A 20,378-nucleotide genomic window follows, 5' to 3' on the forward strand; every position below is an offset into this window, starting at 1 on the left:
TTAAAAAAAAAAAAGAATACTACATTACTGAAAGTGGCACGGTGTCCAAGTGGTGAGGGCATCGGCTTCACAGCTCTGGGGTCAAGGGTTCGATCCCGGGTCGGTCCTCACTGTGTGGGTTTTGCATGTTCTCTTGTGTGGCTTTTCTTCGGGTCCTCCTCTTTCCTCCCACATCCCAAAAACATGCATGCTCGGCTAATTGTGCAACACTATAATGCACATGTGTCAAAGTGGCGGCGCGGGGGCCAAATCTGGCCCGCCGCATCATTTTGTGTGGCCCAGGAAAGTAAACCATGAGTGCTGACTCTGTTTTAGGATCAAATTAAAATGAAGATTATAGATGTATATTAAATTTCCTGATTTCCCCCCTTTTAAATCAATAATTGTCATTTTTAATCCATTTTTTTCTGTGTTTTAGTTCAAAAATCATTTTGTAAAGTCTAAAAAAAAAAGCTAAAATAAACATTGTTTTAGATCTATAAAAAACGGAATATTCTGGGATTTTAATCCAGTTCTTTTAATCCATTTATTTTAAAAAATCTAAATATTATATCTAAAATGGTCCGTCCCACATGAAATCGAGTGTACGTTAACGCAGCCCGCGAACCAACCCGAGTCTGACACCCCTGCTATAATGAAATTAGCCTGCAGATATTCAACCTTCAACTCTTTTGTCGTTGGTCAGGTGATCAAAGCCATTGAGGAGGGCTATCGCCTGCCCGCCCCCATGGACTGTCCCGTGGTTCTGCACCAACTGATGCTGGACTGTTGGGAACGGGACCGAGCCGAGAGACCCACGTTTAGTCTTATCCTCAACCTGCTGGACAAACTCATTCGGAATCCTGGGACGCTGCGTAGAACTGGAGCTGAAAGGTACCCTCTCTTACGATGGCTTCAAAAGATGGGGTCAAATCTGTATAGATGTATATTAAATTTCCTGATTTTTTCCCCCTTTTAAATTAATAATTGTCATTGTTTAATCTATTTTTTCTGTGTTTTTAGTTAAAAATTATTTTGTAAAATCTAAAAATATATTTTAAAAAAGCTAAAATAAACATTTTTTTAGATCTATAATTTTTTTTAATCTTTTAATCCATTTATTAAAAAAAATCTAAATAATATATCTAAAATGGTCCAGCCCACATGAAATCGAGTTGACGTTAACGCGGCCCGCGAACCAACCTGAGTCTGAAAGTATGAGTGCATGCGTGATTGGTTGTTTTTTTCTCATTGTGCCCTGTGATTGGCTGGCAACCAATTCAGGGTGTTCATTGTTGACCTATATAGGCTCCAGCACCCTTGCAAGCCTTGTGAGGAGAAGCGGCTCAGGTAATGAATGAATGATTACAATTTTGGTTCATTTCATCGTGCCCTGTGGTTGGCTAGCAAACAGTTCAGGGCGTTGTCCGATGCTATGTGCTCCGGCACCCCCAGTGGAAAAATGAGCCAATGAATAACTATCAATCCACGTCTTTCCAGAACGGCGGTGCTGGAGCCCGGCGTGTGTCCGGAAGCCTGCGTGTCAATCTTACCGGAGGCGTGCGCCCCCGAGTGGTCGCTGTGCGAATGGCTGCAGTCCATCGGCTTGGAGAGGTACGCCGACACGCTATTGGCCGGAGGATACTCCAGCCTGGATAGCCTACTGGGCCTCACACACCAGTAAGTCCACTTTTTATTTACTCGCTATTCATCCATTCATTTTCTCAACCGCGGAAATATGCTCACAAGGGTCGCGGGGGTGCTGGAGCCTATCCCAGCGAGCTCCGGGCTGGCCAATCGCAGGGCTCGACGAGACAAACGACCATAGCTAGGGACGATTTAGCGTATAATTAGCCTAGCAAGCAAAAAAATGCAAACTCCATACAGTGAGGACCCCTTTGGGTTCGAACCCACGATCCCACAACCGTCAGGCCGACGCGCCACCCACTTCCCCACCGAGTCGTCTACTCGTTTTTTTTCTCACACTAAATTTAGTGAAAAACCACGTAAGGACGGCATGATGATTGGACGCGGCGTGGCGGATAGGCCACGCCGCGTCCAATCATCACTACTCCATCAACCATGAAACATTTTGCGTTTCTCGCCGGTTTTCATTTGTCGGCTCTGCGTCCGCAGGGAGATGGACAGACTGGGAATCCTCAGCCCGTCGCACCAGGACGTACTGGTCGCCGGCGTCCAGCGGGAAATGTTGTCCCAAATGCAGCACATGCAACACGCCATGGTTCCCGTGTGATTGGGCCCACGGACACCCGAACAATTCCATTTACCTCATCCATGCACTTTAGGGCCACTTTTTGGACGCCACTTGCGACCGCTCGCCGTTTTTTGGGGGGCAAAATCCAACCCGAACGTGGCCCACGTTGCCGCGGAGACTCGAGCCCCTTCCTTGAACTCCCTTTGATTTTGGAGAGGATTTTTTTGCCATTTTTATGGCAAAAAGCTTGACACGAAAGCAAGATGGCTGCTTCCAGTTTTCCCATTTTTTTGGCCACTTTGGCATCGACTTGGAGGAAAAACATGTCATGTCATTTCACACATAGTTGAACATTGTTGATATGCAAAGCCAAATCGGAAGGAAACGGGACAAGTTCCATACTAACCGCCTGAAGCTTTCATTTTAGTTTTAATCCTTCTTTCGGTTCAAGCACGTTTACTCCTTGGGCGTCCAATCTGTTCCGAGTGGGGCAGGATGGCAGCCAATGAGTTCTTTAGACGGTTTGTCTTTAGCTTCATGTTTTATTTATGGTCTTTTCTTTTTTTTTTAAATGTAGTTTCGAATCTATGTTGTAAATTAGAAGTGTTGAAGAAAGCCTGAAAATAAATAGTAAATGCCCAAATGTATATTCATGGATGTTATTGACTGTCAATTTCAATTCCATTCCAAAGACGGTGGTACGACGAAAATTTCAATCGAATAATTCGCTCTAGATACGAGAAAGTTTCGAGATGCAAGAAAGCCAGGTGGCCATGACATGAGAGGCTGTTTATCATTGTAGCGCACTTATAGTCTTTTTTGCTGCATCTCTTTCGTGTATAACTGATATCTACGAGCACTAAACGATTTATTCAGACGAGTTTCGACCAGGAAACGCACAACGCGCATGCGCGGGCAAAAAAGAGGGCTTTCTGGGTAATGAAGTATACTCGTGCACACAACACCGATAGCCAATGGCACCCTTTCTCACAATAAAACTTCATTAGCCACAATCAATACGTGGCTAGGCTGTTATTCCTTCCTTAGCGTGTTAGCTCCCGCGATCGCTCATTCAAGACTACTTCTCGTTGGCAAGTGGTCGTGCGTTATCCTATTGTGAGGACAGTTGTGTGAATCATTTTCGGAATATTTTGAAGGGAAGCCAAAAGCAAACAACCCTCGATAGTGAACGTGAGGGTGGAGGCGTGGCAAACCGCTAACCCGGAAAACAAAGGTAACAAAAGATTAAGACAAAACTAGAATTCAGTTTTGTGTAAAGTGACATTAAACATATGTTTGAGTGTGTCTGTATATATTAATCCAAGGTCATTTAAATTTGTTTGTTCGGTTACGAGTGCATTGCCGTGGATAAAGTACCCAGAGAAAACCCACGCAAGCCCAGAAAGAACATGCAAACTCACCCACCTGGAATCGAACCCTCGGCCCCAAAACCACGAGCCCGACTTGCCAACCACTCATCCACTGGTCTGCCCACAAAGGACACATCAGGATTAAATGATTTTTTTTTTATTTCTCTTACTTGCCCATAAAAAAAACTAACTTTCCATTTCCCTGTGAACACAGAGACTTGCGTGCCAGTAACGAGGACATCAAGACCAAAAAAGTCTGACGCAAAAAAAGAAGCCATTAACGGAAGCGAGACGAGGAAGACGCGACGTGGAGAAATCTCGCCATCAAAAGGGAAAGGAAACAGCAGTGGGCCGTCTCCGCCCGGGTAAATTGGAGCGAGTTGGCCGCTCAAAACCGGCCAATCGGCGCACATCTGTCGTCTGAAAAAGCGCCTGGTCCGCATCTTCTCCCGCGCGTCGGGGAGCTGTTTGGAGGATGCTTTTGATAGATAAAGGAAAGGGAGCGTGCAATCTGGATTGGGGAAAATATGCCAATATTTTTCCAGCCTAATGAGAGTTGGCTGCGCCAGAGCACACACACACAAATACACACAAACACACACACAAATACACACACACATAGTGAAGCTTTCCTCCTATGACTCATTCTCAATGAGTGTAGAAATGAAATGCTGATGGCGGTTAATGAGGCAGATGCTGCTAATAAGTAAGAGAGCAGCAGTCCGTGCGTTTGCCAAACTTGCTGCTCTTTAACAATAATGACGGAGTTCGCAGATATTCATTACTAGTCTCCCGTAGCTTACTATACCAGGCTTTGCCAAACTACTATAAATATAGGCATTTTGTGTCAAAATGATGGGCGTCTCAAGCAAATCATGCAATGTTTTTATTGGTCGTATTTTGTATCAAAAGTATACAAATTAGAAACAAAGCAAGCATGTTTTGTTGTTCCATTTTTTAAATCAAAACAATGAATATCAAAATCAAATCAAGCTATTTTTTGCGCATTTTGTATCAAAACTACAAAAAGCATAAACAAATACACCAGTATTTTTTTTGCATTTTCTATCAAAACTGCAAAAATCTGGAAACAAATCAAGCAATGTTTTTTTAATCAAAAGTATGAAAAACAAAGCAAGCATGTTTTGTTTTTGCATTTTCTATCAAAACTACAAAAAACACAAAAAATAAACCATTGATTTTTGCATTTTTTTCCCAAAACTGCAAAAATCATAAAAATCAAGCAATGTTTTTTTTGCATTTTGTATCAAAAATCAAAAACAAAGCAAGCATGTTTTGTTTTTGCATTTTCTATAAAAATTGCAAAAATCTGAAAAATCTAGCAGTTTTTTTCACATTTTTTATCAAAAGTACGAAAATCAAAAACAAAGCAAGCATGTTTAATTTTTGCATTTTCTATCAAAACTGCAAAAATCCGAAAAATCAAGCAATGTTTTTTCCAGGATTTGACTCCCAATTTTTTTTGAAAGTTTTTGTTTTACCGTCTTACCGTCAGAAAGTCATATTCGAAGTAAGTTTGGAATTTTGCACGTTGTCAAAATGTTCCATTATGTATTGTGCATCATGTACACCTTGAATACATGATTGCCATGGTTGCCAGATTGGGAAGATCTAGAATTACTAGCTTGGACGTAGCTTTCCGTCAATGGCGCCGAAGCACGACTGGCCTGATTGTGTTCTCTCGACTGAACGCCTGTGAGACGTGTCTTTATTTGAAGTCACGAGGTTTTCTTTTGCGCCTACTGTGACAAATGGGGCCAAAAAGCTCCGCTAAAAAGGCAGTGGATGAAAAGGGATAACCAAGCGGGTCCCGAATCCGCATTGACGTCGGGCCCAAAGACACTCTTGTTTTGCGGGGCGGAAGGCTGATCAAATTCAATCTTTCTGTCTCCGCGTCTCGGCGGGAGTCCTTTGCGGGGTTTTGTCCGGAGATTAGGGCCGGCGTGGGTCCGGCTAATCCTGCGGCGGCGGGGCGTCTTTACCGCGCGGCCGGCCGGAACCTAATGGCGGCCGGGCCAGGTTGGCTTTTGTGGCCGCGGAGGCGCAACGTAACGTCTGGATTTGTTTCGGGATTTAAGAGGGCGCCCTCCGAGGCGTTCCCACGGCAAGGTTTGGATTGCGTGCGCGTTTGCGTTGGCCTCGCCGCCGTGGACAGGTGCGTCTGACGTCCATTAGGCAGCTCGTAATGACTTCTTCTGCTGCAGTCATTATTATCCGCTTGGAGAAGGGAAAAAAAAGGGAGCCCAGGGGGCCTCTTTGCTTTTTTGCTTTGTGTGTGGGTGAGCTTTGTGTCTCTTCGTGTATGTGTTGATTCAATTGTTTTTGCGCTGGTGTGCATTCTGAAACTCGTCGCTTTGGATTGAAAATCGTGAAAGAGTGGATGTGCAGTGGGGGGGTAGGTAGGTAGTTAGGTAGGTAGGTTGATAGGCATGGTAGGTAGGTTGTTTGAAGGGCATGGTAGATAGCTAGGTTGGTTGAGAGTCATGGCGGTTACTAGGTAGGCAGGTATGTTGAGAGGCTTGGTAGGTAGGTAGGTAGGTAGGTAGGTAGGTAGGTAGGTAGGTTGGTACATAGGTAGCGTTGTTGAGAGGCATGGTGGTAAGTCGATAGGTAGGTATGTTGAGAGGCATGGTAGGTAAGTTGGTAGGTATAGGAAGGTAGGTTGTTTGAGGGGCATGGCGGTAAGTCGGTAGGTAGGTATGTTGAGAGGTTTGGTAGGTAGGTTGAGTCTTAGGTAGGTTGAGAGGGATGGTAGGTAAGTCGCTAGGTCGAGTTAAGTAGGTTGTTTGTGGGGCATGGTGGTAGGTAGGTTGGTTGAGAGGCATGGTAGGTAAGTCGGTAGGTATAGGGAGGTAGCTTGTTTGGGGGCATGGCGGTAAGACGGTAGGTAGGTATGTTGAGAGGCTTTGTAGGTAGATAGGTTGAGTCTTATTAGGTAGGTAGGTAGGTAGGTTGAGAAGCATGGTAGGTAAGTCGGTAGGTATAGGGAGGTAGGTTGTTTGTGGGGCATGGTAGGTAGGTAGGTTGGTTGAGAGGCTTGGTAGGTAGGTAGGCTGGCAGGTATAGGTAGGTAGGTAGTTTGAGAGGCATGGTGGTTAGTAGGTAGGAAGGTCGGGAGGTAGGTAGAAGGTTTTACGGGTCAGTGGTGTCCTTAAAATGTGGTTGTTGATTCAAATAAAAAGTTCTCTTTTCTCTCTTAGGAACAACGGCTTCAAAATGAAGGACGCTTGAGTGGCAAGACAGAGAAAATCCAATGGCAATTGACGGAGTTGATTGGTTGGTTGGTTTGAACTCATTTTGAAATGATCCCCCCAAAAGAGCCCAAAAATGCCATTATGCCTCCAGATTTTTTTTTCTTTATCTCAATAACCTACGTTGGAGTCAATTATCCCTCCACGCGCTCGTCGATTCCGAACAAAGCATCTGTTCACACATAGCGGGAAAAGGTGGCAACATTTGCGTTAGTTTGGACTGGCGCCTTTCAATGTTTACTCTCGTTCCACCTCTACTTCGACCTCTGCCGACATCTACCCGCATAAATACGCCACTCCCTCCGCCTGTCAGCTTTAGCTACGGGGATTTTATCGGGAAAAAAAACAGGGAACGTAAGATACGGACGGGGATGAATAAAAACATAAGTTACGAGCCGCAACACACCCGCGCGCTCCCGTGGGTTCGTGTGTTGAAAAAATGGACGGTAACATGTTCCATTAAGGCTAACGGAGTTAGCGAGCTCATGTTCTGCCGGCCAAATAACGCTTTGTTCCCGGTGAGGTGAGAGGTCACGGGGTCGCGGGGGGTTTTCAGGGGGGGGTGGTTGAAAAAACTGTCGATGCGCCATGCCCCCCGGGGTGCCGAAGCTCGGCGGCGCGAGGGATCAGACACCCCCGCGGAGGAAATCAATGATCTTTTTGCGGCTCGTGGCCATCGGCGAGTTGAGGAATGGGAGGCGGAGCTACGGAGACATTGTGTGTCGGAAAGCCCAGTCTTTGTGGGTTTTGTAGGGTTGAACCATGGCTTGATTTGGTTGAATTAAGTAGGGATTTGTACGGATTCCCCTGGTTTGGTAGGTTGGTGAGATAACAGTTGTTTTATGTTGAGGATAAAGAATATATGCGTGTGAGTATTGTGATATTATATCTGATATTTTCCAAAGTTCAGTGCCATTGACGGCGCTAGGCGTTTCATTCATTCAATACATAGGGATGCTTTTTTATGCTAGAGTAGTTCACTTCCTGTTGATTTGGGGGTATTTACGGATCACTTCCTGTTGATTTTGGGGCATTTACTGATCACTTCCTCTTGATTTTGGAGCTAATTATGGCTAATTATTTGGAGGCTTTCCTGGGTCGCTTCCCATAGAATCATATCACTTCCTGTTGATTTTGGGTCACTTCCTGTTGATTTTGGAGCTAATTATGGCTAATTATTTGGGGGCATTGGCTTTGCATAGAATTATATCACTTCCTGTTGATTTTGGGTCACTTCCTGCTAATCTCGAACCACCAACAGGGGGGAAACGCCTCATAATCGCAGACTGTAACTCGCTTATTAGCATTACTGTTGTTTAGACGCAAATGTAATCCTCTGTTTACGTACCCGCGTTCATCCGGAACGCGGGTACGTGGGGACGTATGGGCAAAAAGCGGCTCAGCTGTGTTTGCCAAAGTGCTTCCAAAGCGTGTTTCCCGGGAAGCCGCAAAAAGGCGGAGCAGCGCTCGAACTCGTCCTTCATCGGCCCTCCGCTCGCTCTTCTTTTGCGCCGTCTCGTTATTGGCTGGACGGGTGATCGATGCCGCAGCCAGTAGCGGGGATTAGGATTAGAAATCGATGTTGTTGTTTTGTTGTTGTTGCCCAAATACAGCCTTAAGACACTGACCGTCTCTCCAGGACTCGTGGGGAGGGGTCAAGGTTTGCCTTTCTCTCGGTTAACGCGGGTGCGTCTGTTTGCATTTTATGCCTCTGTAAAGCCTTGGTGAGGAATTGATTGCATCAAATACTAATTGCACTGCTTTATTGCTGACGGATTGTATTATTTTTTTGTTGCCGTGCACATTTCAGTGGGAGACGCTTTTTTGTTAACTGCCTCACAAGGGTCACCCAGGTGGGTTCGTTTTTTAAAGAAAAAGTCTTACTATACATGGTCGGTTTTTTTTTAAGAAAAAAGCCTTACTGTACTATGTTGTTTTTTTATTTTTAAAAAAGCCTTACTATACTATGTCGTTTTTTAAGAAAAAAAGCCCTACTATACTATGTCGTTTTATTTAAGAAAAAAAGCCTTACTATACTATGTCGTTTTTTTTTTTTTAAGCCTTACTCTACTATGTCGTTTTTTAAGAAAAAAAGTCTTACTATACTATGTCGTTTTAAGAAAAAAAAAGCCTTACTATACTATGTCGTTTTTTTAAAAGGAAAAAGCCTTACTGTACTATGTCAATTTTTTTTAAAGCCTTACTATACTATGTCGTTTTTAAGAAAAAAAGCCTTACTATACTATGTCGTTTTAAGAAAAAAAAAGCCTTACTATACTATGTCGTTTTTTTAAAGAAAAAAAGCCTTACTGTACATGGTCGTTTTTTAAGAAAAAAAAGTCTTACTATACTATGTCGTTTTTTAAGAAAAAAAGCCTTACTATACTATGTCGTTTTTTTAAAGAAAAAAAGTCTTACTATACTATGTCGTTTTTTAAGAAAAAAAGCCTTACTATACTATGTCGTTTTTAAGAAAAAAAGCCTTACTATACTATGTCGTTTTAAGAAAAAAAAGCCTTACTATACTATGTCGTTTTTTTAAAGAAAAAAAGCCTTACTGTACATGGTCGTTTTTTAAGAAAAAAAAGTCTTACTATACTATGTCGTTTTTTAAGAAAAAAAGCCTTACTATACTATGTCGTTTTTTTAAAGAAAAAAAGTCTTACTATACTATGTCGTTTTTTAAGAAAAAAAGCCTTACTATACTATGTCGTTTTTAAGAAAAAAAGCCTTACTATACTATGTCGTTTTAAGAAAAAAAAAGCCTTACTATACTATGTCGTTTTTTTAAAGAAAAAAAGCCTTACTGTACATGGTCGTTTTTTAAGAAAAAAAAAGTCTTACTATACTATGTCGTTTTTTAAGAAAAAAAGCCTTACTATACTATGTCGTTTTTTTAAAGAAAAAAAGTCTTATTATACTATGTCGTTTTTTAAGAAAAAAAGCCTTACTATACTATGTCGGGTTTTTTTTTTTACAAAAAAAGCCTTACTATACTATGTTGTTTTATTTAAGAAAAAAATACTTACTATACTGTCTTTTTTAAAGAAAAAAAGCCTGACTATACTGTCATTTTTTAAAGAAAAAAAGTCTTACTATACTATGTCGTTTTTTTTAAGAAAAAAGCCTTACTATTCTATGTCATTTAAAAAAAATTAAAAAAAAAGCCTTTCTATACTATGTCGTTTTTTTAGGATAGTAAGGCTTTTTTCCTCAAAAAATGAGTTCTGATTCTTCTCCTTCTTCTCCTTCTAGTTGTTGCTGTGGTCCAGTGGCAAGAACATTGGGTCAGAACCTGAGCTGGTAACAGGTTCAAATCAGGAGTGAATTCAAATCCACTACTTACATCTTTAAAATCGTTTTCCAATGTTATTGAGGTAATGGAGAGGAGAAATATAACTTCCAATTAATTTTACTTGTTGCTGTGGTCCAGTGGCAAAGACATCGGGTCAGGTCCTGAGATGGGAACAAGTCCAAAATCAGGAGTGAGTTCAATTCCACAGTGTTTGTTTTTTTACTTCTAGACATTAATGTCTAGAAGTAAAAAACAAACACTAAAGTGCATGTCATCACAATGTTCATAATGTGCAATACTGTATTTTAAAGGATTAAAGCCCAACCCAAAAAGATTTACAGCTCCCCCCACTAACTAATGCACGTTATGATGAAAACAATGTGTTTTTTTAAGTATGAATGCCCAATCAACACGTATTTACAGCCCCGCCCCCGCCCCACCCACTGACTAATGATGCATGTTATTATGAAAACAATGTATTTTTTTAAAGTACTAAAGTCCAACCAAAAAGCATTTACAGCCCCCCCCCCCCTACACACACACACACACACACACTGACTAACGCACGTTATTATGAAAACAATTTATTTTTTATGTGTCTATATCTTTAATAGGCGTGGCCGAGGTCAGAGTTCAAATAGCCGACGTCAAACCCAAAATGGTTGGCTAGCCCGGAGGCAACACGGGCGTGCACTGCAGAGCAGCTCAAAAGTGACGATTTGCCGAAGAAAGCCGGACAAACTTCTCACAAGACGATGCAGCGCATTCGGTACGTTGTCGTTTGGGGATTTCGAAGCCCCAGTTCTCGTCTTAAGAGTGAATTTTGACGGTAGCATGATTCGTTAGCGTGATGTAGCCAGCCCCATGTGTGCGCAGACAGCAAAATGTTTGCTAACAAATTGGCTACATTGCGTTACCGATCGCTCTTTGTTTAAAAAGAAATCATTCCATTGTGTGTTTCAGTCCCTCAACGAGCACAGACTGCTGGGAAACATCAAGAATGTGGCCAAAACGACCAGAAAGGGGCATCTTGTCGACGCCATAACAAAGTGAGTCATTTTTAAATAGTTCCGATTTTCTCTATCCGTTTAATATTTAAACGTCAGCGTTCAGTATTCAAGGCTTTGCGCAATTGGCTCGTTTTTCATCATGATACATTCAACTTTTGAATGAAAACACTAACTAGTTGGGTGTTTTTTTTAATAGCAAAAACCTGTGGATAAGTCACCCACACAAATGCCATTAGTGGACGTGTAAGGAATACACAGTAATCCCTCGATTATCGCGGTTAATGTAGACCAGACATGGCTGCAATAAATTAAAAACTGTAAAGTAGGGTCATCCCTATTGAATTTAATTTTAAAAAATACTATAGTGGCAAGTGTAGGCGTAGCTTCCGCTTGTGAGTTTCACATCTTTCTGAACTTACAAATAATAAGCAAACAGGCTTTGTCATCATACCCAGATAAATGCGTATGACGAAATTGGTAATTGATACAAAAAATTCTGCCATGTAGTGGAACTGTGCACTCAAATAGATTATATACTTTTACCCCGTTAACTTTCTTAAAGACCTCAGGGCTTGGACCGTTTCATTTTTAGTTTTAAATGTGGTTTTGACAAAACCTAAGAGGCATTTATCATTTTTGACTCATTTAAACATTTTTTTCCTCGGCATAAGAAGAGAAAAACAGAAGCTTTTGGGATATTTATTTTTTTAAGAATGAATGGATTTGAAATTGACTGAAAACTCCAGGCAGAAGTAGGATTTATTTTATTTATTATTTTCATGTAATTTGTACCTTGTGGGCCCCTGTCCACTGTGTTTTCTATATTTCCCACCACATCAAAATCCTGATTATTTGTTTGTGGAGGAAAACATGAAAAATAGACAGGATATGGGTGTTTAAAGACTCAGATCATTTTTTTAGTCTTTCTGCAGCAGACTAAAAGAAAACCAGACCATCAGGAATGTCTAATATTGCCTTTTGATGGTTTATAGAAAAAAAGCTAAATGTATGAGTTTTTTTAGTTAAATTTGACTTAATTAGGCCATAGTCTGTATTTCTTATGTAATTTAATCTATTGACCCTTTATGTTTTTTAGAATTCCTGCCTATGTACAGAGGCTGAGGCCCCCCTCGTTTTTCCAAAATAAAAGGCAAGACCTTGCGAATGTTTTTTTACTTAACTTTGTGTATTGACCCCCTTTTTTCGTTTTCCAGAATTCCACAGGGGGGGGGGACAAGGTTTCCTGCCTATGTACAGATAGCCTGAGGCACCCCCCTTTTCACGGTGCTGGTGGTTACGCGAAAACCTATCAGTGAAGTTTTTCAAAATAAAAGGTGAGCCCTTGTGAATGGTTTTTTACTTAACTTTGTGTATTGACCCCCCTTTTTTTTGTTTTCCAGAATTCCACAGGGGAGACAAGGTTTCCTGCCTATGTACAGATAGGCTAACGCACCCCCTCATTTCTCGGTGCTGGGGGTTACGCCAGAACCTATCTCCAAACTTTTTCAAAATAAAAGGTGAGACCTTGTGAATGGTTTTTTACTTAACTTTGTGTATTGACCCCCCTTTTTTTTGTTTTCCAGAATTCCACAGGGGAGACAAGGTTTCCTGCCTATGTACAGATAGGCTAACGCACCCCCTCATTTCTCGGTGCTGGGGGTTACGCCAGAACCTATCTCCAAACTTTTTCAAAATAAAAGGTGAGCCCTTGTGAATGGTTTTTTACTTAACTTTGTGTATTGACCCCCTTTTTTCGTTTTCCAGAATTCCACAGGGGGGACAAGGTTTCCTGCCTATGTACAGATAGCCTGAGGCACCCCCCTTTTCGCGGTGCTGGTGGTTACGCGAAAACCTATCAGTGGAGTTTTTCAAAATAAAAGGTAAGACCTTGTGAATGGTGTTTTACTTTGTATTGACCCCCTTTTGTTTCCAGATATCCACCTGGTGCCAAGGGGAGTTTCTTTGTCCATTTGAACATCTCTGAAGTTTTTCAAAATAAAAGTTTTTAAATGTATACATGTGTTTGTCTTTATCTAATAAAAAATGCAGGTAACAATGCAAGTTAAAAAAAAATTATTTACAGGTAAACATTTGAACTTTATCATACTTAGTTGGCATTACATTGAAGTGTTGATTGGTGTAGTCTTTTCTCTGCTTTGTCCACCTGTAGTCCAGATATTTTAGTTAAAGGTTCACTAAACATTTTTACACTTACAATTAATTTTGTAAAATACACTTAGAAAATAAAAAATGGGGAATAAACACTTAGAAAATAAAATTAAAAAGCTGGGGGTATATACACAGAAAATAAAATTAAAAGAAAGAAATAAAATTAAAAAGTTGGGGGAACAAACACTTGGAAAATAAAATTAAAAAACTGGGGGTATATACACAGAAAATAAAATTAAAAGAAAGAAATTTAAAAAGCTGGGGGAATAAACATGGTAAAACACAGAAAAAAAAGTTGGGGGAATAAATACTTAGAAAATAAAATTTAAAAAACTGGGGGTATATACACTTAGAAAATAAAATCAAAAGAAAAATTTAAAAAACTGGGGGTATATACACTTAGAAAATAAAATTAAAAAAACGGGGTATATACACATAGAAAATGAAATTGAAAGAAATTTAAAAAAATGGGGGTATATACACTTAGAAATTAAAAAGCTGGGGGAATAAACACTTGGAAAATAAAATTTAAAAAAATGGGGGTATATACATAAATAGAAGAAAGAAAATTAAAAACCTGGGGGTATATACACTTAGAAAATAAAATTAGAAAAAAAACTGGGGAAATAAATACTTAGAATTCCTGCTCTAACATTAACTGAGATCCTTCTTACCTTAAAGATTTAGTCAAAGAGCTTTGGAAATGAATGGCCAGTGAAACATCATTATGATTTAGGCTTGTATTTAATTTGGATTTTCAGAAGTACAGAGACACCATTTGATTCAAGTGGGCAACTTGCGAGGAAGATCTCTCAGGCCTGTTGCATGCAAAAAAATAGCAAAAGTTAGAATATATAGAATGGAGATTCAACTTTGGGGGGGGGTGTAGTTTTACCTTGATCTGCTGGCCCAGTCTCTTCTATAACCTCAATAGTGCTCTAGGCATGCTAGAAGATCTGCATCTTGGTGCTAAACAGGGAACATTTGGACAAAAAAAAGCATAAGTTAGCATATATAGAGCCTGGAGATTCAACAGATAGGCTTAGTTGTTTTTTTTTGGGGGGGGGGGGGGGGGGGGGGGGAGTAATTTTATCTTGATGCTAAACAGGGAAAACTTGATTTAACCAAGGTATTTGGGGGTTGCCAAATAATTACGGAATAGAGAAATCTTACAAGAAATTTAATAAACGATCAAGATAAAGAATGAAAATGAGTTAGCGAGTGCCAAGTGCTATTTTTCCTTTTCCAGACAAGGCGATTAAATATACAGACTGACGTTAACAGCTAGGACAAGGGTGTCAAACTCGGGTTGGTTTGCGGGTCGCAATAACGTCAACGCGATTTCACGTGGGCCGGACTATTTTTGAAATAATATTTTGATATTTTTTTCTATTTAAATTGGATTTAAAAAACTATCAAAAGCCCTAAATATTCTGTTTTTATAGATCTAAAAACAAATGTTTGTTTGAGCTTTTTTTTCTTCATGAGGGGAAAATATCTTATAATAATTTGTTTTTCATTTCAAAAGGAAACAAAATATTTTTGGGAATGTGTTCAACATTAGAGTGGAAAATAGAATTTTTTAAATATATTTATTATTAGATTTTACTAAATGCTTTTTGAACTAAAACACAAAAAGGAAAAAAATGGATTAAAAAACTACAATTATTGATTTAAAAAGGGGATAATGAGGAAATATAATATACATGTATAATCTTTATTTGAATTTGATCCTAACAGAAAGTCGGCACTCATGATTTACTTTCTCGGGCCGCACAATATGACGCGGCGGGCCAGATTTGGCCCGCGGGCCGCCGGTTTGACACCAGTGAGCCAGGAGAAAGTTGGATTAATAGTTTTGTATACGGCGATTAAATATACAGACAGACGTGAACAGCTAGGAGAAAATTGGCTTAACAGTTTTGTATAAGTGATTTTTTTTTGTAAAAACAGAACAATTACAAATTGGCAACGGGTGTTTAGCACACGCAATGAAAACTATCATTACATCCAACAAACACAACGGGAACTAAATCGTGCCTTTGGATGTCATTCTAGAGTGAGCATTTACCCAGCAAACTGTCGGTTGATAAATCGGCGTTGTTTGATTAAATTTAAAGTCTTGCCACACGACTCAATAATGGAGAAAACGGACAACATACTTTTTAAGTCAAATCGTGACGCTAACGCTAATGCTAACTAGTAACATACAGCACATAGCCGGTCGGGAAGCCCAAACTTAAATTGTCGACGGTGTGCTAAACCTGGCATTAAACTAAGATATTTGTTGGCGTTTTGGGCTCAATAGATAGCTGAAAAATCTCCCGATAGCCTGATAAAAACGCATTTTGGCCAGTAAATTGTTCTTTTCCTTACCTTGGCGTCCTCGTCGACTGGCAGCGTGAGAAAAGCCTTCCAAAAGGAACGGTTACTGCGCATGCGCTTAATTAACTCAGCTACGTCGACAATAGGCGTAACCACGCCCATATTGTAGAATAGTCGTGAGTTTTGTGGTCTTGATACTATAAAACCGTACGTAATATTGATACGTACGGTTTTATAGTATCCAATGTTATTGAGGTAATGGCATTACCTCAATAACATTGGAAAATGATTTAAAAGATGTAAGTGGTGGATTTGAATTCACTCCTGATTTGAACCTGTTACCACCTCAGGTTCTGAACCAATGTTCTTGCCACTGGACCACAGCAACAACTAGAAGGAGAAGAATCAGAAGTCGTTTTTTTAAAAAAAAAAGCCTTACTCTACTATGTCGTTTTTTTAGAAAAAAAGTCTTACTATACTATGTCGTTTTTTTTAAAGCCTTACTATACTATGTCATTTTTTTAAAGAAAAAAAGCCTTACTATAGCATGTCGTTTTTTTAAGAAAAAAAGCCTTACTATACTAAGTTGTTTTTTATACTATGTCGTTTTTTAAAAGAAAAAAAGCCTTACTATTCTATGTTGTTTTTTTAAGAAAAAAAAAGCCTCACCATACATGGTCATTTTTTAAGAAAAAAGGCCTTACTATACTATGTCATTTTTTAAGAAAAAAAGACTTACTATACTATGTCGTTTTTTTTTTTAAAGCCTTACTCTACTATGTCGTTTTTTAAGAAAAAAAGTCTTACTATACTATGTCGTTTTAAGAAAAAAAAAGCCTTACTATACTATGTCGTTTTTTTTAAAGCCTTACTCTACTATGTCGTTTTTTAAGAAAAAAGCCTTACTATACTATGTCGTTTTTTAAGAAAAAAAGTCTTACTATACTATGTCATTTTTTAAAGAAAAAAAGCCTTACTATACATGGTCGTCTTTTTAATAAAAAAAAAAAAAGCCTTACTATACGTGGTCGTTTTTTAAGAAAAAAAGCCTTACTATACATGGTCATTTTTTAAGAAAAAAGGCCTGACTGCCAACCGGGATTCTAACCCACGCCACCAGAACTGTGAGGCTCTGAGGATGACACACTAAACACTCAGGCCATTTCTTATATTTGTATACTTATCTTTTAAAATGTGTACTTATTTGTTTTCCCTGTCAATCTTTATCATTTAAAAACTAAATTTAAAAGAAAACAGTAGTATTTTGCTACAGATTTCTGGAGGTTAAACTTTATTCAAAAGCTCCTGATGACAGTGTCATAATTATGACTGAATAATAATAATAATTAAGACATGACATCTGTCATGAATATAAATGACTGCTCATGGCAGATGTCATTAATTGTCATTCAGTAAATCATGTCACTTTTGTCATGACATGATTATGTATTTCAAACAAAATGTTCACTTTTTTCAACTATTTACATTTTACAAAACACATTTGTTATTAAAATTAAATGCAACTAGGTCATCATAATCATTTAAACAATGTATAAATGAGTCAATAAGGCAAGTTGAAGTATGGACCAATCCATATTGCACACAAATTGACGAAACAATAAATACGAGTCGACTGACAAATCATATTTGGAAAAAGTGCCATAATAAAGTGCAATAATTAAATGATCAATTGTGTTCCTTCAAAAAAAAAATACAGCATAATGAGTCCATATTGCTCAACCGTCAACATATTTCGTGCCTTTCACAGTGCAGGTGTCCAATTTTTTTTTTCTTAATTGCATATTTTTGGAAATATTTCCTATGTAATATTTGCATGAATTGTGAGCTAGCTACAGCAGGGGTGTCTAAACTTTTTCTATCCGACAGCCAATTTCAGAAAAATCAAAGGATAAAATGGCCACATTAATTTGTTAAAAATATTAATCGCAAAAGTTTTTATGTATTATACATACATATGTACCGTATTTTCTCACATATAAGCCGCTCCACGTATAAGCTGCACCCTTAAAATTGCTTTTAAATGGTTGAATTTTACAATTTCTCGCGTATAAGCCGCACCCTTAAAATTGCCTTAAAATGGTTGAATTTTACAATTTCTCGCGTATAAGCCGCACCCTTAAAATTGCCTTAAAATTGTTGAATTTTACAATTTCTCGCGTATAAGCCGCACCCTTAAAATAGTCTTAAAATGATTGAATCTTACAATTTCTCGCGTAAAAGCCGCACCCTTAAAATTGCCTTAAAATTATTGAATTTTACAATTTCTCGCGTATAAGCCGCACCCTTAAAATTGGCTAAAAATGGTTGAATTTTACAATTTCTCGCGTATAAGCCGCACCCTTAAAATAGCCTTAAAATTGTTGAATTGAGATTCTGCACAAAAGCACATTATTAGTATCAATAACATAAGTTAGTAATTTATCCAGTAATTGTTGTTTTCTTGCTGCAAAACAGAAAATAACCAACACATAGTAAATGTTAATTTGCCGACATCTACTGGTGAAACAGAGTATAGCAATGCTGTAAGTATAAGCCTTACCATTTGATTCCCTTTGATTTTTTAGTTACAAATACGGCTTATATGCGAGAAAATACAGTATGTCTTCCAAAGTTTGACGGCAATCGACGTCCAATCCTTTTTGACTGTCAATGGATTTGAATGGATTAAGGCCTACAATTTTTTTTAGGAGACAAAATGTCCGTGTCAGCAAAAAACTAAAAAGTCAACAAAATCACCAATAATATATATTTAAATGTACTCTAAAACTAAATACAAAAAATCAACATTTTTCTACATCGATTTAAACATGCTGCATGTTTTGACTGTTAAAGTTACTACCCTCTAGTGTTGTAACTGAGAAATGCAACAGAATGTAGGCTGGATTTTACCTTATTTTGCGGGCCATATTCAATTCTATTTTCCCTTTTGGCTGCGGGCCAATCAGAATTGGGCACCGGGCTGTAGTTTGGACACCCCTGATCTACAGTAAATGCTTTAAAGAAGCCTATCATGAACATCTTGCAGATTTCATCAAACCTCACAGCTTGCCGCTACTGAAAGAAAATAAAAAAATAATAATAACATTAGCAAACACCGGGAAAAAGATTTGCAAGTTAAAAAAACTAATAATAATTGTACTTACAGTCTCTCATTCCTCATGACGAATCATCTTCTTCTGAGCTGGAGTGAGGAAAAAACACACAGCTCTGGTCCTCCTGAGTCTGTCCAAGTACATTTGAGCAGGACAGGATGGCAGGAAAAGAAATGAGAGGGAAGACACTTCAAAAATAAAAGATATTTTTTGTCATAATTGATTTTAAAGCTGCACTTTTCTCGGAAATTTCTTTACATTTTGTCTTTTTAATGAGCAGAAATGTCGGCGCCGTTGGGCGGAATTGTCCAAAAGTACATTTTTAGTCCAAATTGAAGAATTTATATATTTGCCAAGTGTGCAGCTTTAATTTTAATTCACTTTATCGACTATAAAAGCCACTAAATCTGCAAAGACGTTCATCGTTTAAAAGCACAATGCAATCCAATGCATGTCTATTAATAACACATTTTTGATGGGTACAATTTGGAGTTCATTCACAATTGTGGAGGTCTAAATGCTGAGAGGTTCTTTTCCTTTTTGGGGGTGAAAATTAATTCAAAAATAATTTTAAAAAATTAATTCACATGACTTTTTTTCCCATTAAATCGAATTCAAATTTAAAAAAAACCCAAATCATAATCAAAACATGCCTAAAGGGAACAGCCAATGGTGCCCAAATAGTCCACTTAAATATATATATTATATATAACTAATTAAATTAAATATATTTAATGGATTATAATTTTTTATGTAAAAAAAATGCCAATTTTTAACATGTATTTTCTTCTAAGTCAAAATGAATTTAAAAGCAGCCAAATAATGGATGAAAAGAAAAATAATATTTATTTTTAATTAGAAAAACATTTTAAAAGGTTTTATTACCATGTCATGTATATACAAATTTAAAATAATGTACTGGTTTATGAATACAATTGAGACTTAACTATTGGGTCATGTAGGCCAAATTTGAAGACTAAATGATAAAATCCATGTTTATGGACGTTAGGTGTTTAAGTTATGATTTTTTCATAATTATCAATCACTTGCTCAATAATAAAATGAGTTTACGTTATTATTCTTTTATAATTAACTAAAAATAATCACTTGCTCAATAATAAAAATGAACTGAAGGCCTAAAAGGACATACTATTTTTAAAACAATTTCACTTTATAATTCAAAATCGAGTCATTAATCATCCCTCCAGTAAAAGAACAAAAAAACAATAAAAAAAAACTTTCTAAAAAAAGATATTTTAACATAAAAACCCATTGAATTTCTGCTGTTTTGCTTCGCATTTTCCTGACAGTTGGTCGTGGCGGTTGCCAGATATGTGTTTATCCCGCCATAAATTTAGCCCATTACTTCACAGCGCGTTGACGTGACAGTCATTTAATGAATGTTGGCACTCTTGAACGTAAACCGCCATATTTGCTCGCCTCTCAGCATTTACTCGCTCCGATGGGAGTTTAAAAAAATTAAAAATAAAATAAAATAGACACCATGCCACTTCTAGAAGCTTCTATTCTACAGCAGCCCGGTGACTCACAGTGTAACTGGAGCTCGAGTTTAGCTTATGACGGCCAAGAACGGGAGAGTACACCCAATATCTGCCATCTGCATACTTGG

General features: G+C 38.4%; 2 protein-coding genes and 1 long non-coding RNA gene across 10 annotated transcripts in view; 1 reads left to right on the forward strand and 2 right to left on the reverse strand.

Moving 5' to 3' along the window:
- The window catches only part of LOC144085407 (ephrin type-A receptor 4-A-like), a 46,478-nt gene extending 33,323 nt beyond the window's left edge, over positions 1-13,155 (forward strand). Inside the window, exons 17-26 of one of the 5 annotated variants that reach the window (XM_077614646.1) lie at positions 686-873; positions 1,480-1,659; positions 2,116-3,929; positions 6,786-6,861; positions 10,092-10,321; positions 10,746-10,900; positions 11,095-11,180; positions 12,238-12,291; positions 12,906-13,021; positions 13,075-13,155. In XM_077614646.1, coding sequence (XP_077470772.1) covers positions 686-873; positions 1,480-1,659; positions 2,116-2,233 — 486 coding nt within the window. In that variant the 3' untranslated portion in view covers positions 2,234-3,929; positions 6,786-6,861; positions 10,092-10,321; ... (3 more) ...; positions 12,906-13,021; positions 13,075-13,155. Of the gene's footprint in view, positions 1-685; positions 874-1,479; positions 1,660-2,115; positions 3,930-6,785; positions 10,322-10,745; positions 10,901-11,094; positions 11,181-12,237; positions 12,292-12,905; positions 13,022-13,074 lie in introns of all 5 variants that reach the window. The other 4 variants (XM_077614645.1, XM_077614647.1, XM_077614643.1 and 1 more) reach the window with 4 other exon arrangements.
- On the reverse strand, positions 13,037-14,124 carry LOC144085408 (uncharacterized). The gene is made up of 2 exons (XR_013304117.1): positions 13,985-14,124; positions 13,037-13,305 (listed from the first exon to the last, which is right to left on the reverse strand). It is a non-coding gene; the product is annotated as an uncharacterized LOC144085408 (long non-coding RNA).
- Positions 14,125-18,258: 4,134 nt separating this feature from the next.
- LOC144085735 (phosphatidylinositol 4-phosphate 5-kinase type-1 alpha-like) overlaps positions 18,259-20,378 on the reverse strand; it is an 18,396-nt gene continuing 16,276 nt past the window's right edge. For 2 of the 4 annotated variants that reach the window (XM_077615324.1, XM_077615327.1), the window contains exons 16-18: positions 20,299-20,373; positions 18,800-18,878; positions 18,259-18,710 (exon numbers count right to left, since the gene is read on the reverse strand). In XM_077615324.1, coding sequence (XP_077471450.1) covers positions 18,813-18,878; positions 20,299-20,373 — 141 coding nt within the window. In that variant the 3' untranslated portion in view covers positions 18,259-18,710; positions 18,800-18,812. The remainder of the gene's footprint in view (positions 18,711-18,799; positions 18,879-20,298; positions 20,374-20,378) is intronic. The other 2 variants (XR_013304225.1, XM_077615326.1) reach the window with 1 other exon arrangement.

Source organism: Stigmatopora argus, chromosome 12 (genome assembly GCF_051989625.1).
Source record: "Stigmatopora argus isolate UIUO_Sarg chromosome 12, RoL_Sarg_1.0, whole genome shotgun sequence".
In the NCBI taxonomy this organism is placed as follows: Eukaryota; Metazoa; Chordata; class Actinopteri; order Syngnathiformes; family Syngnathidae; genus Stigmatopora; species Stigmatopora argus.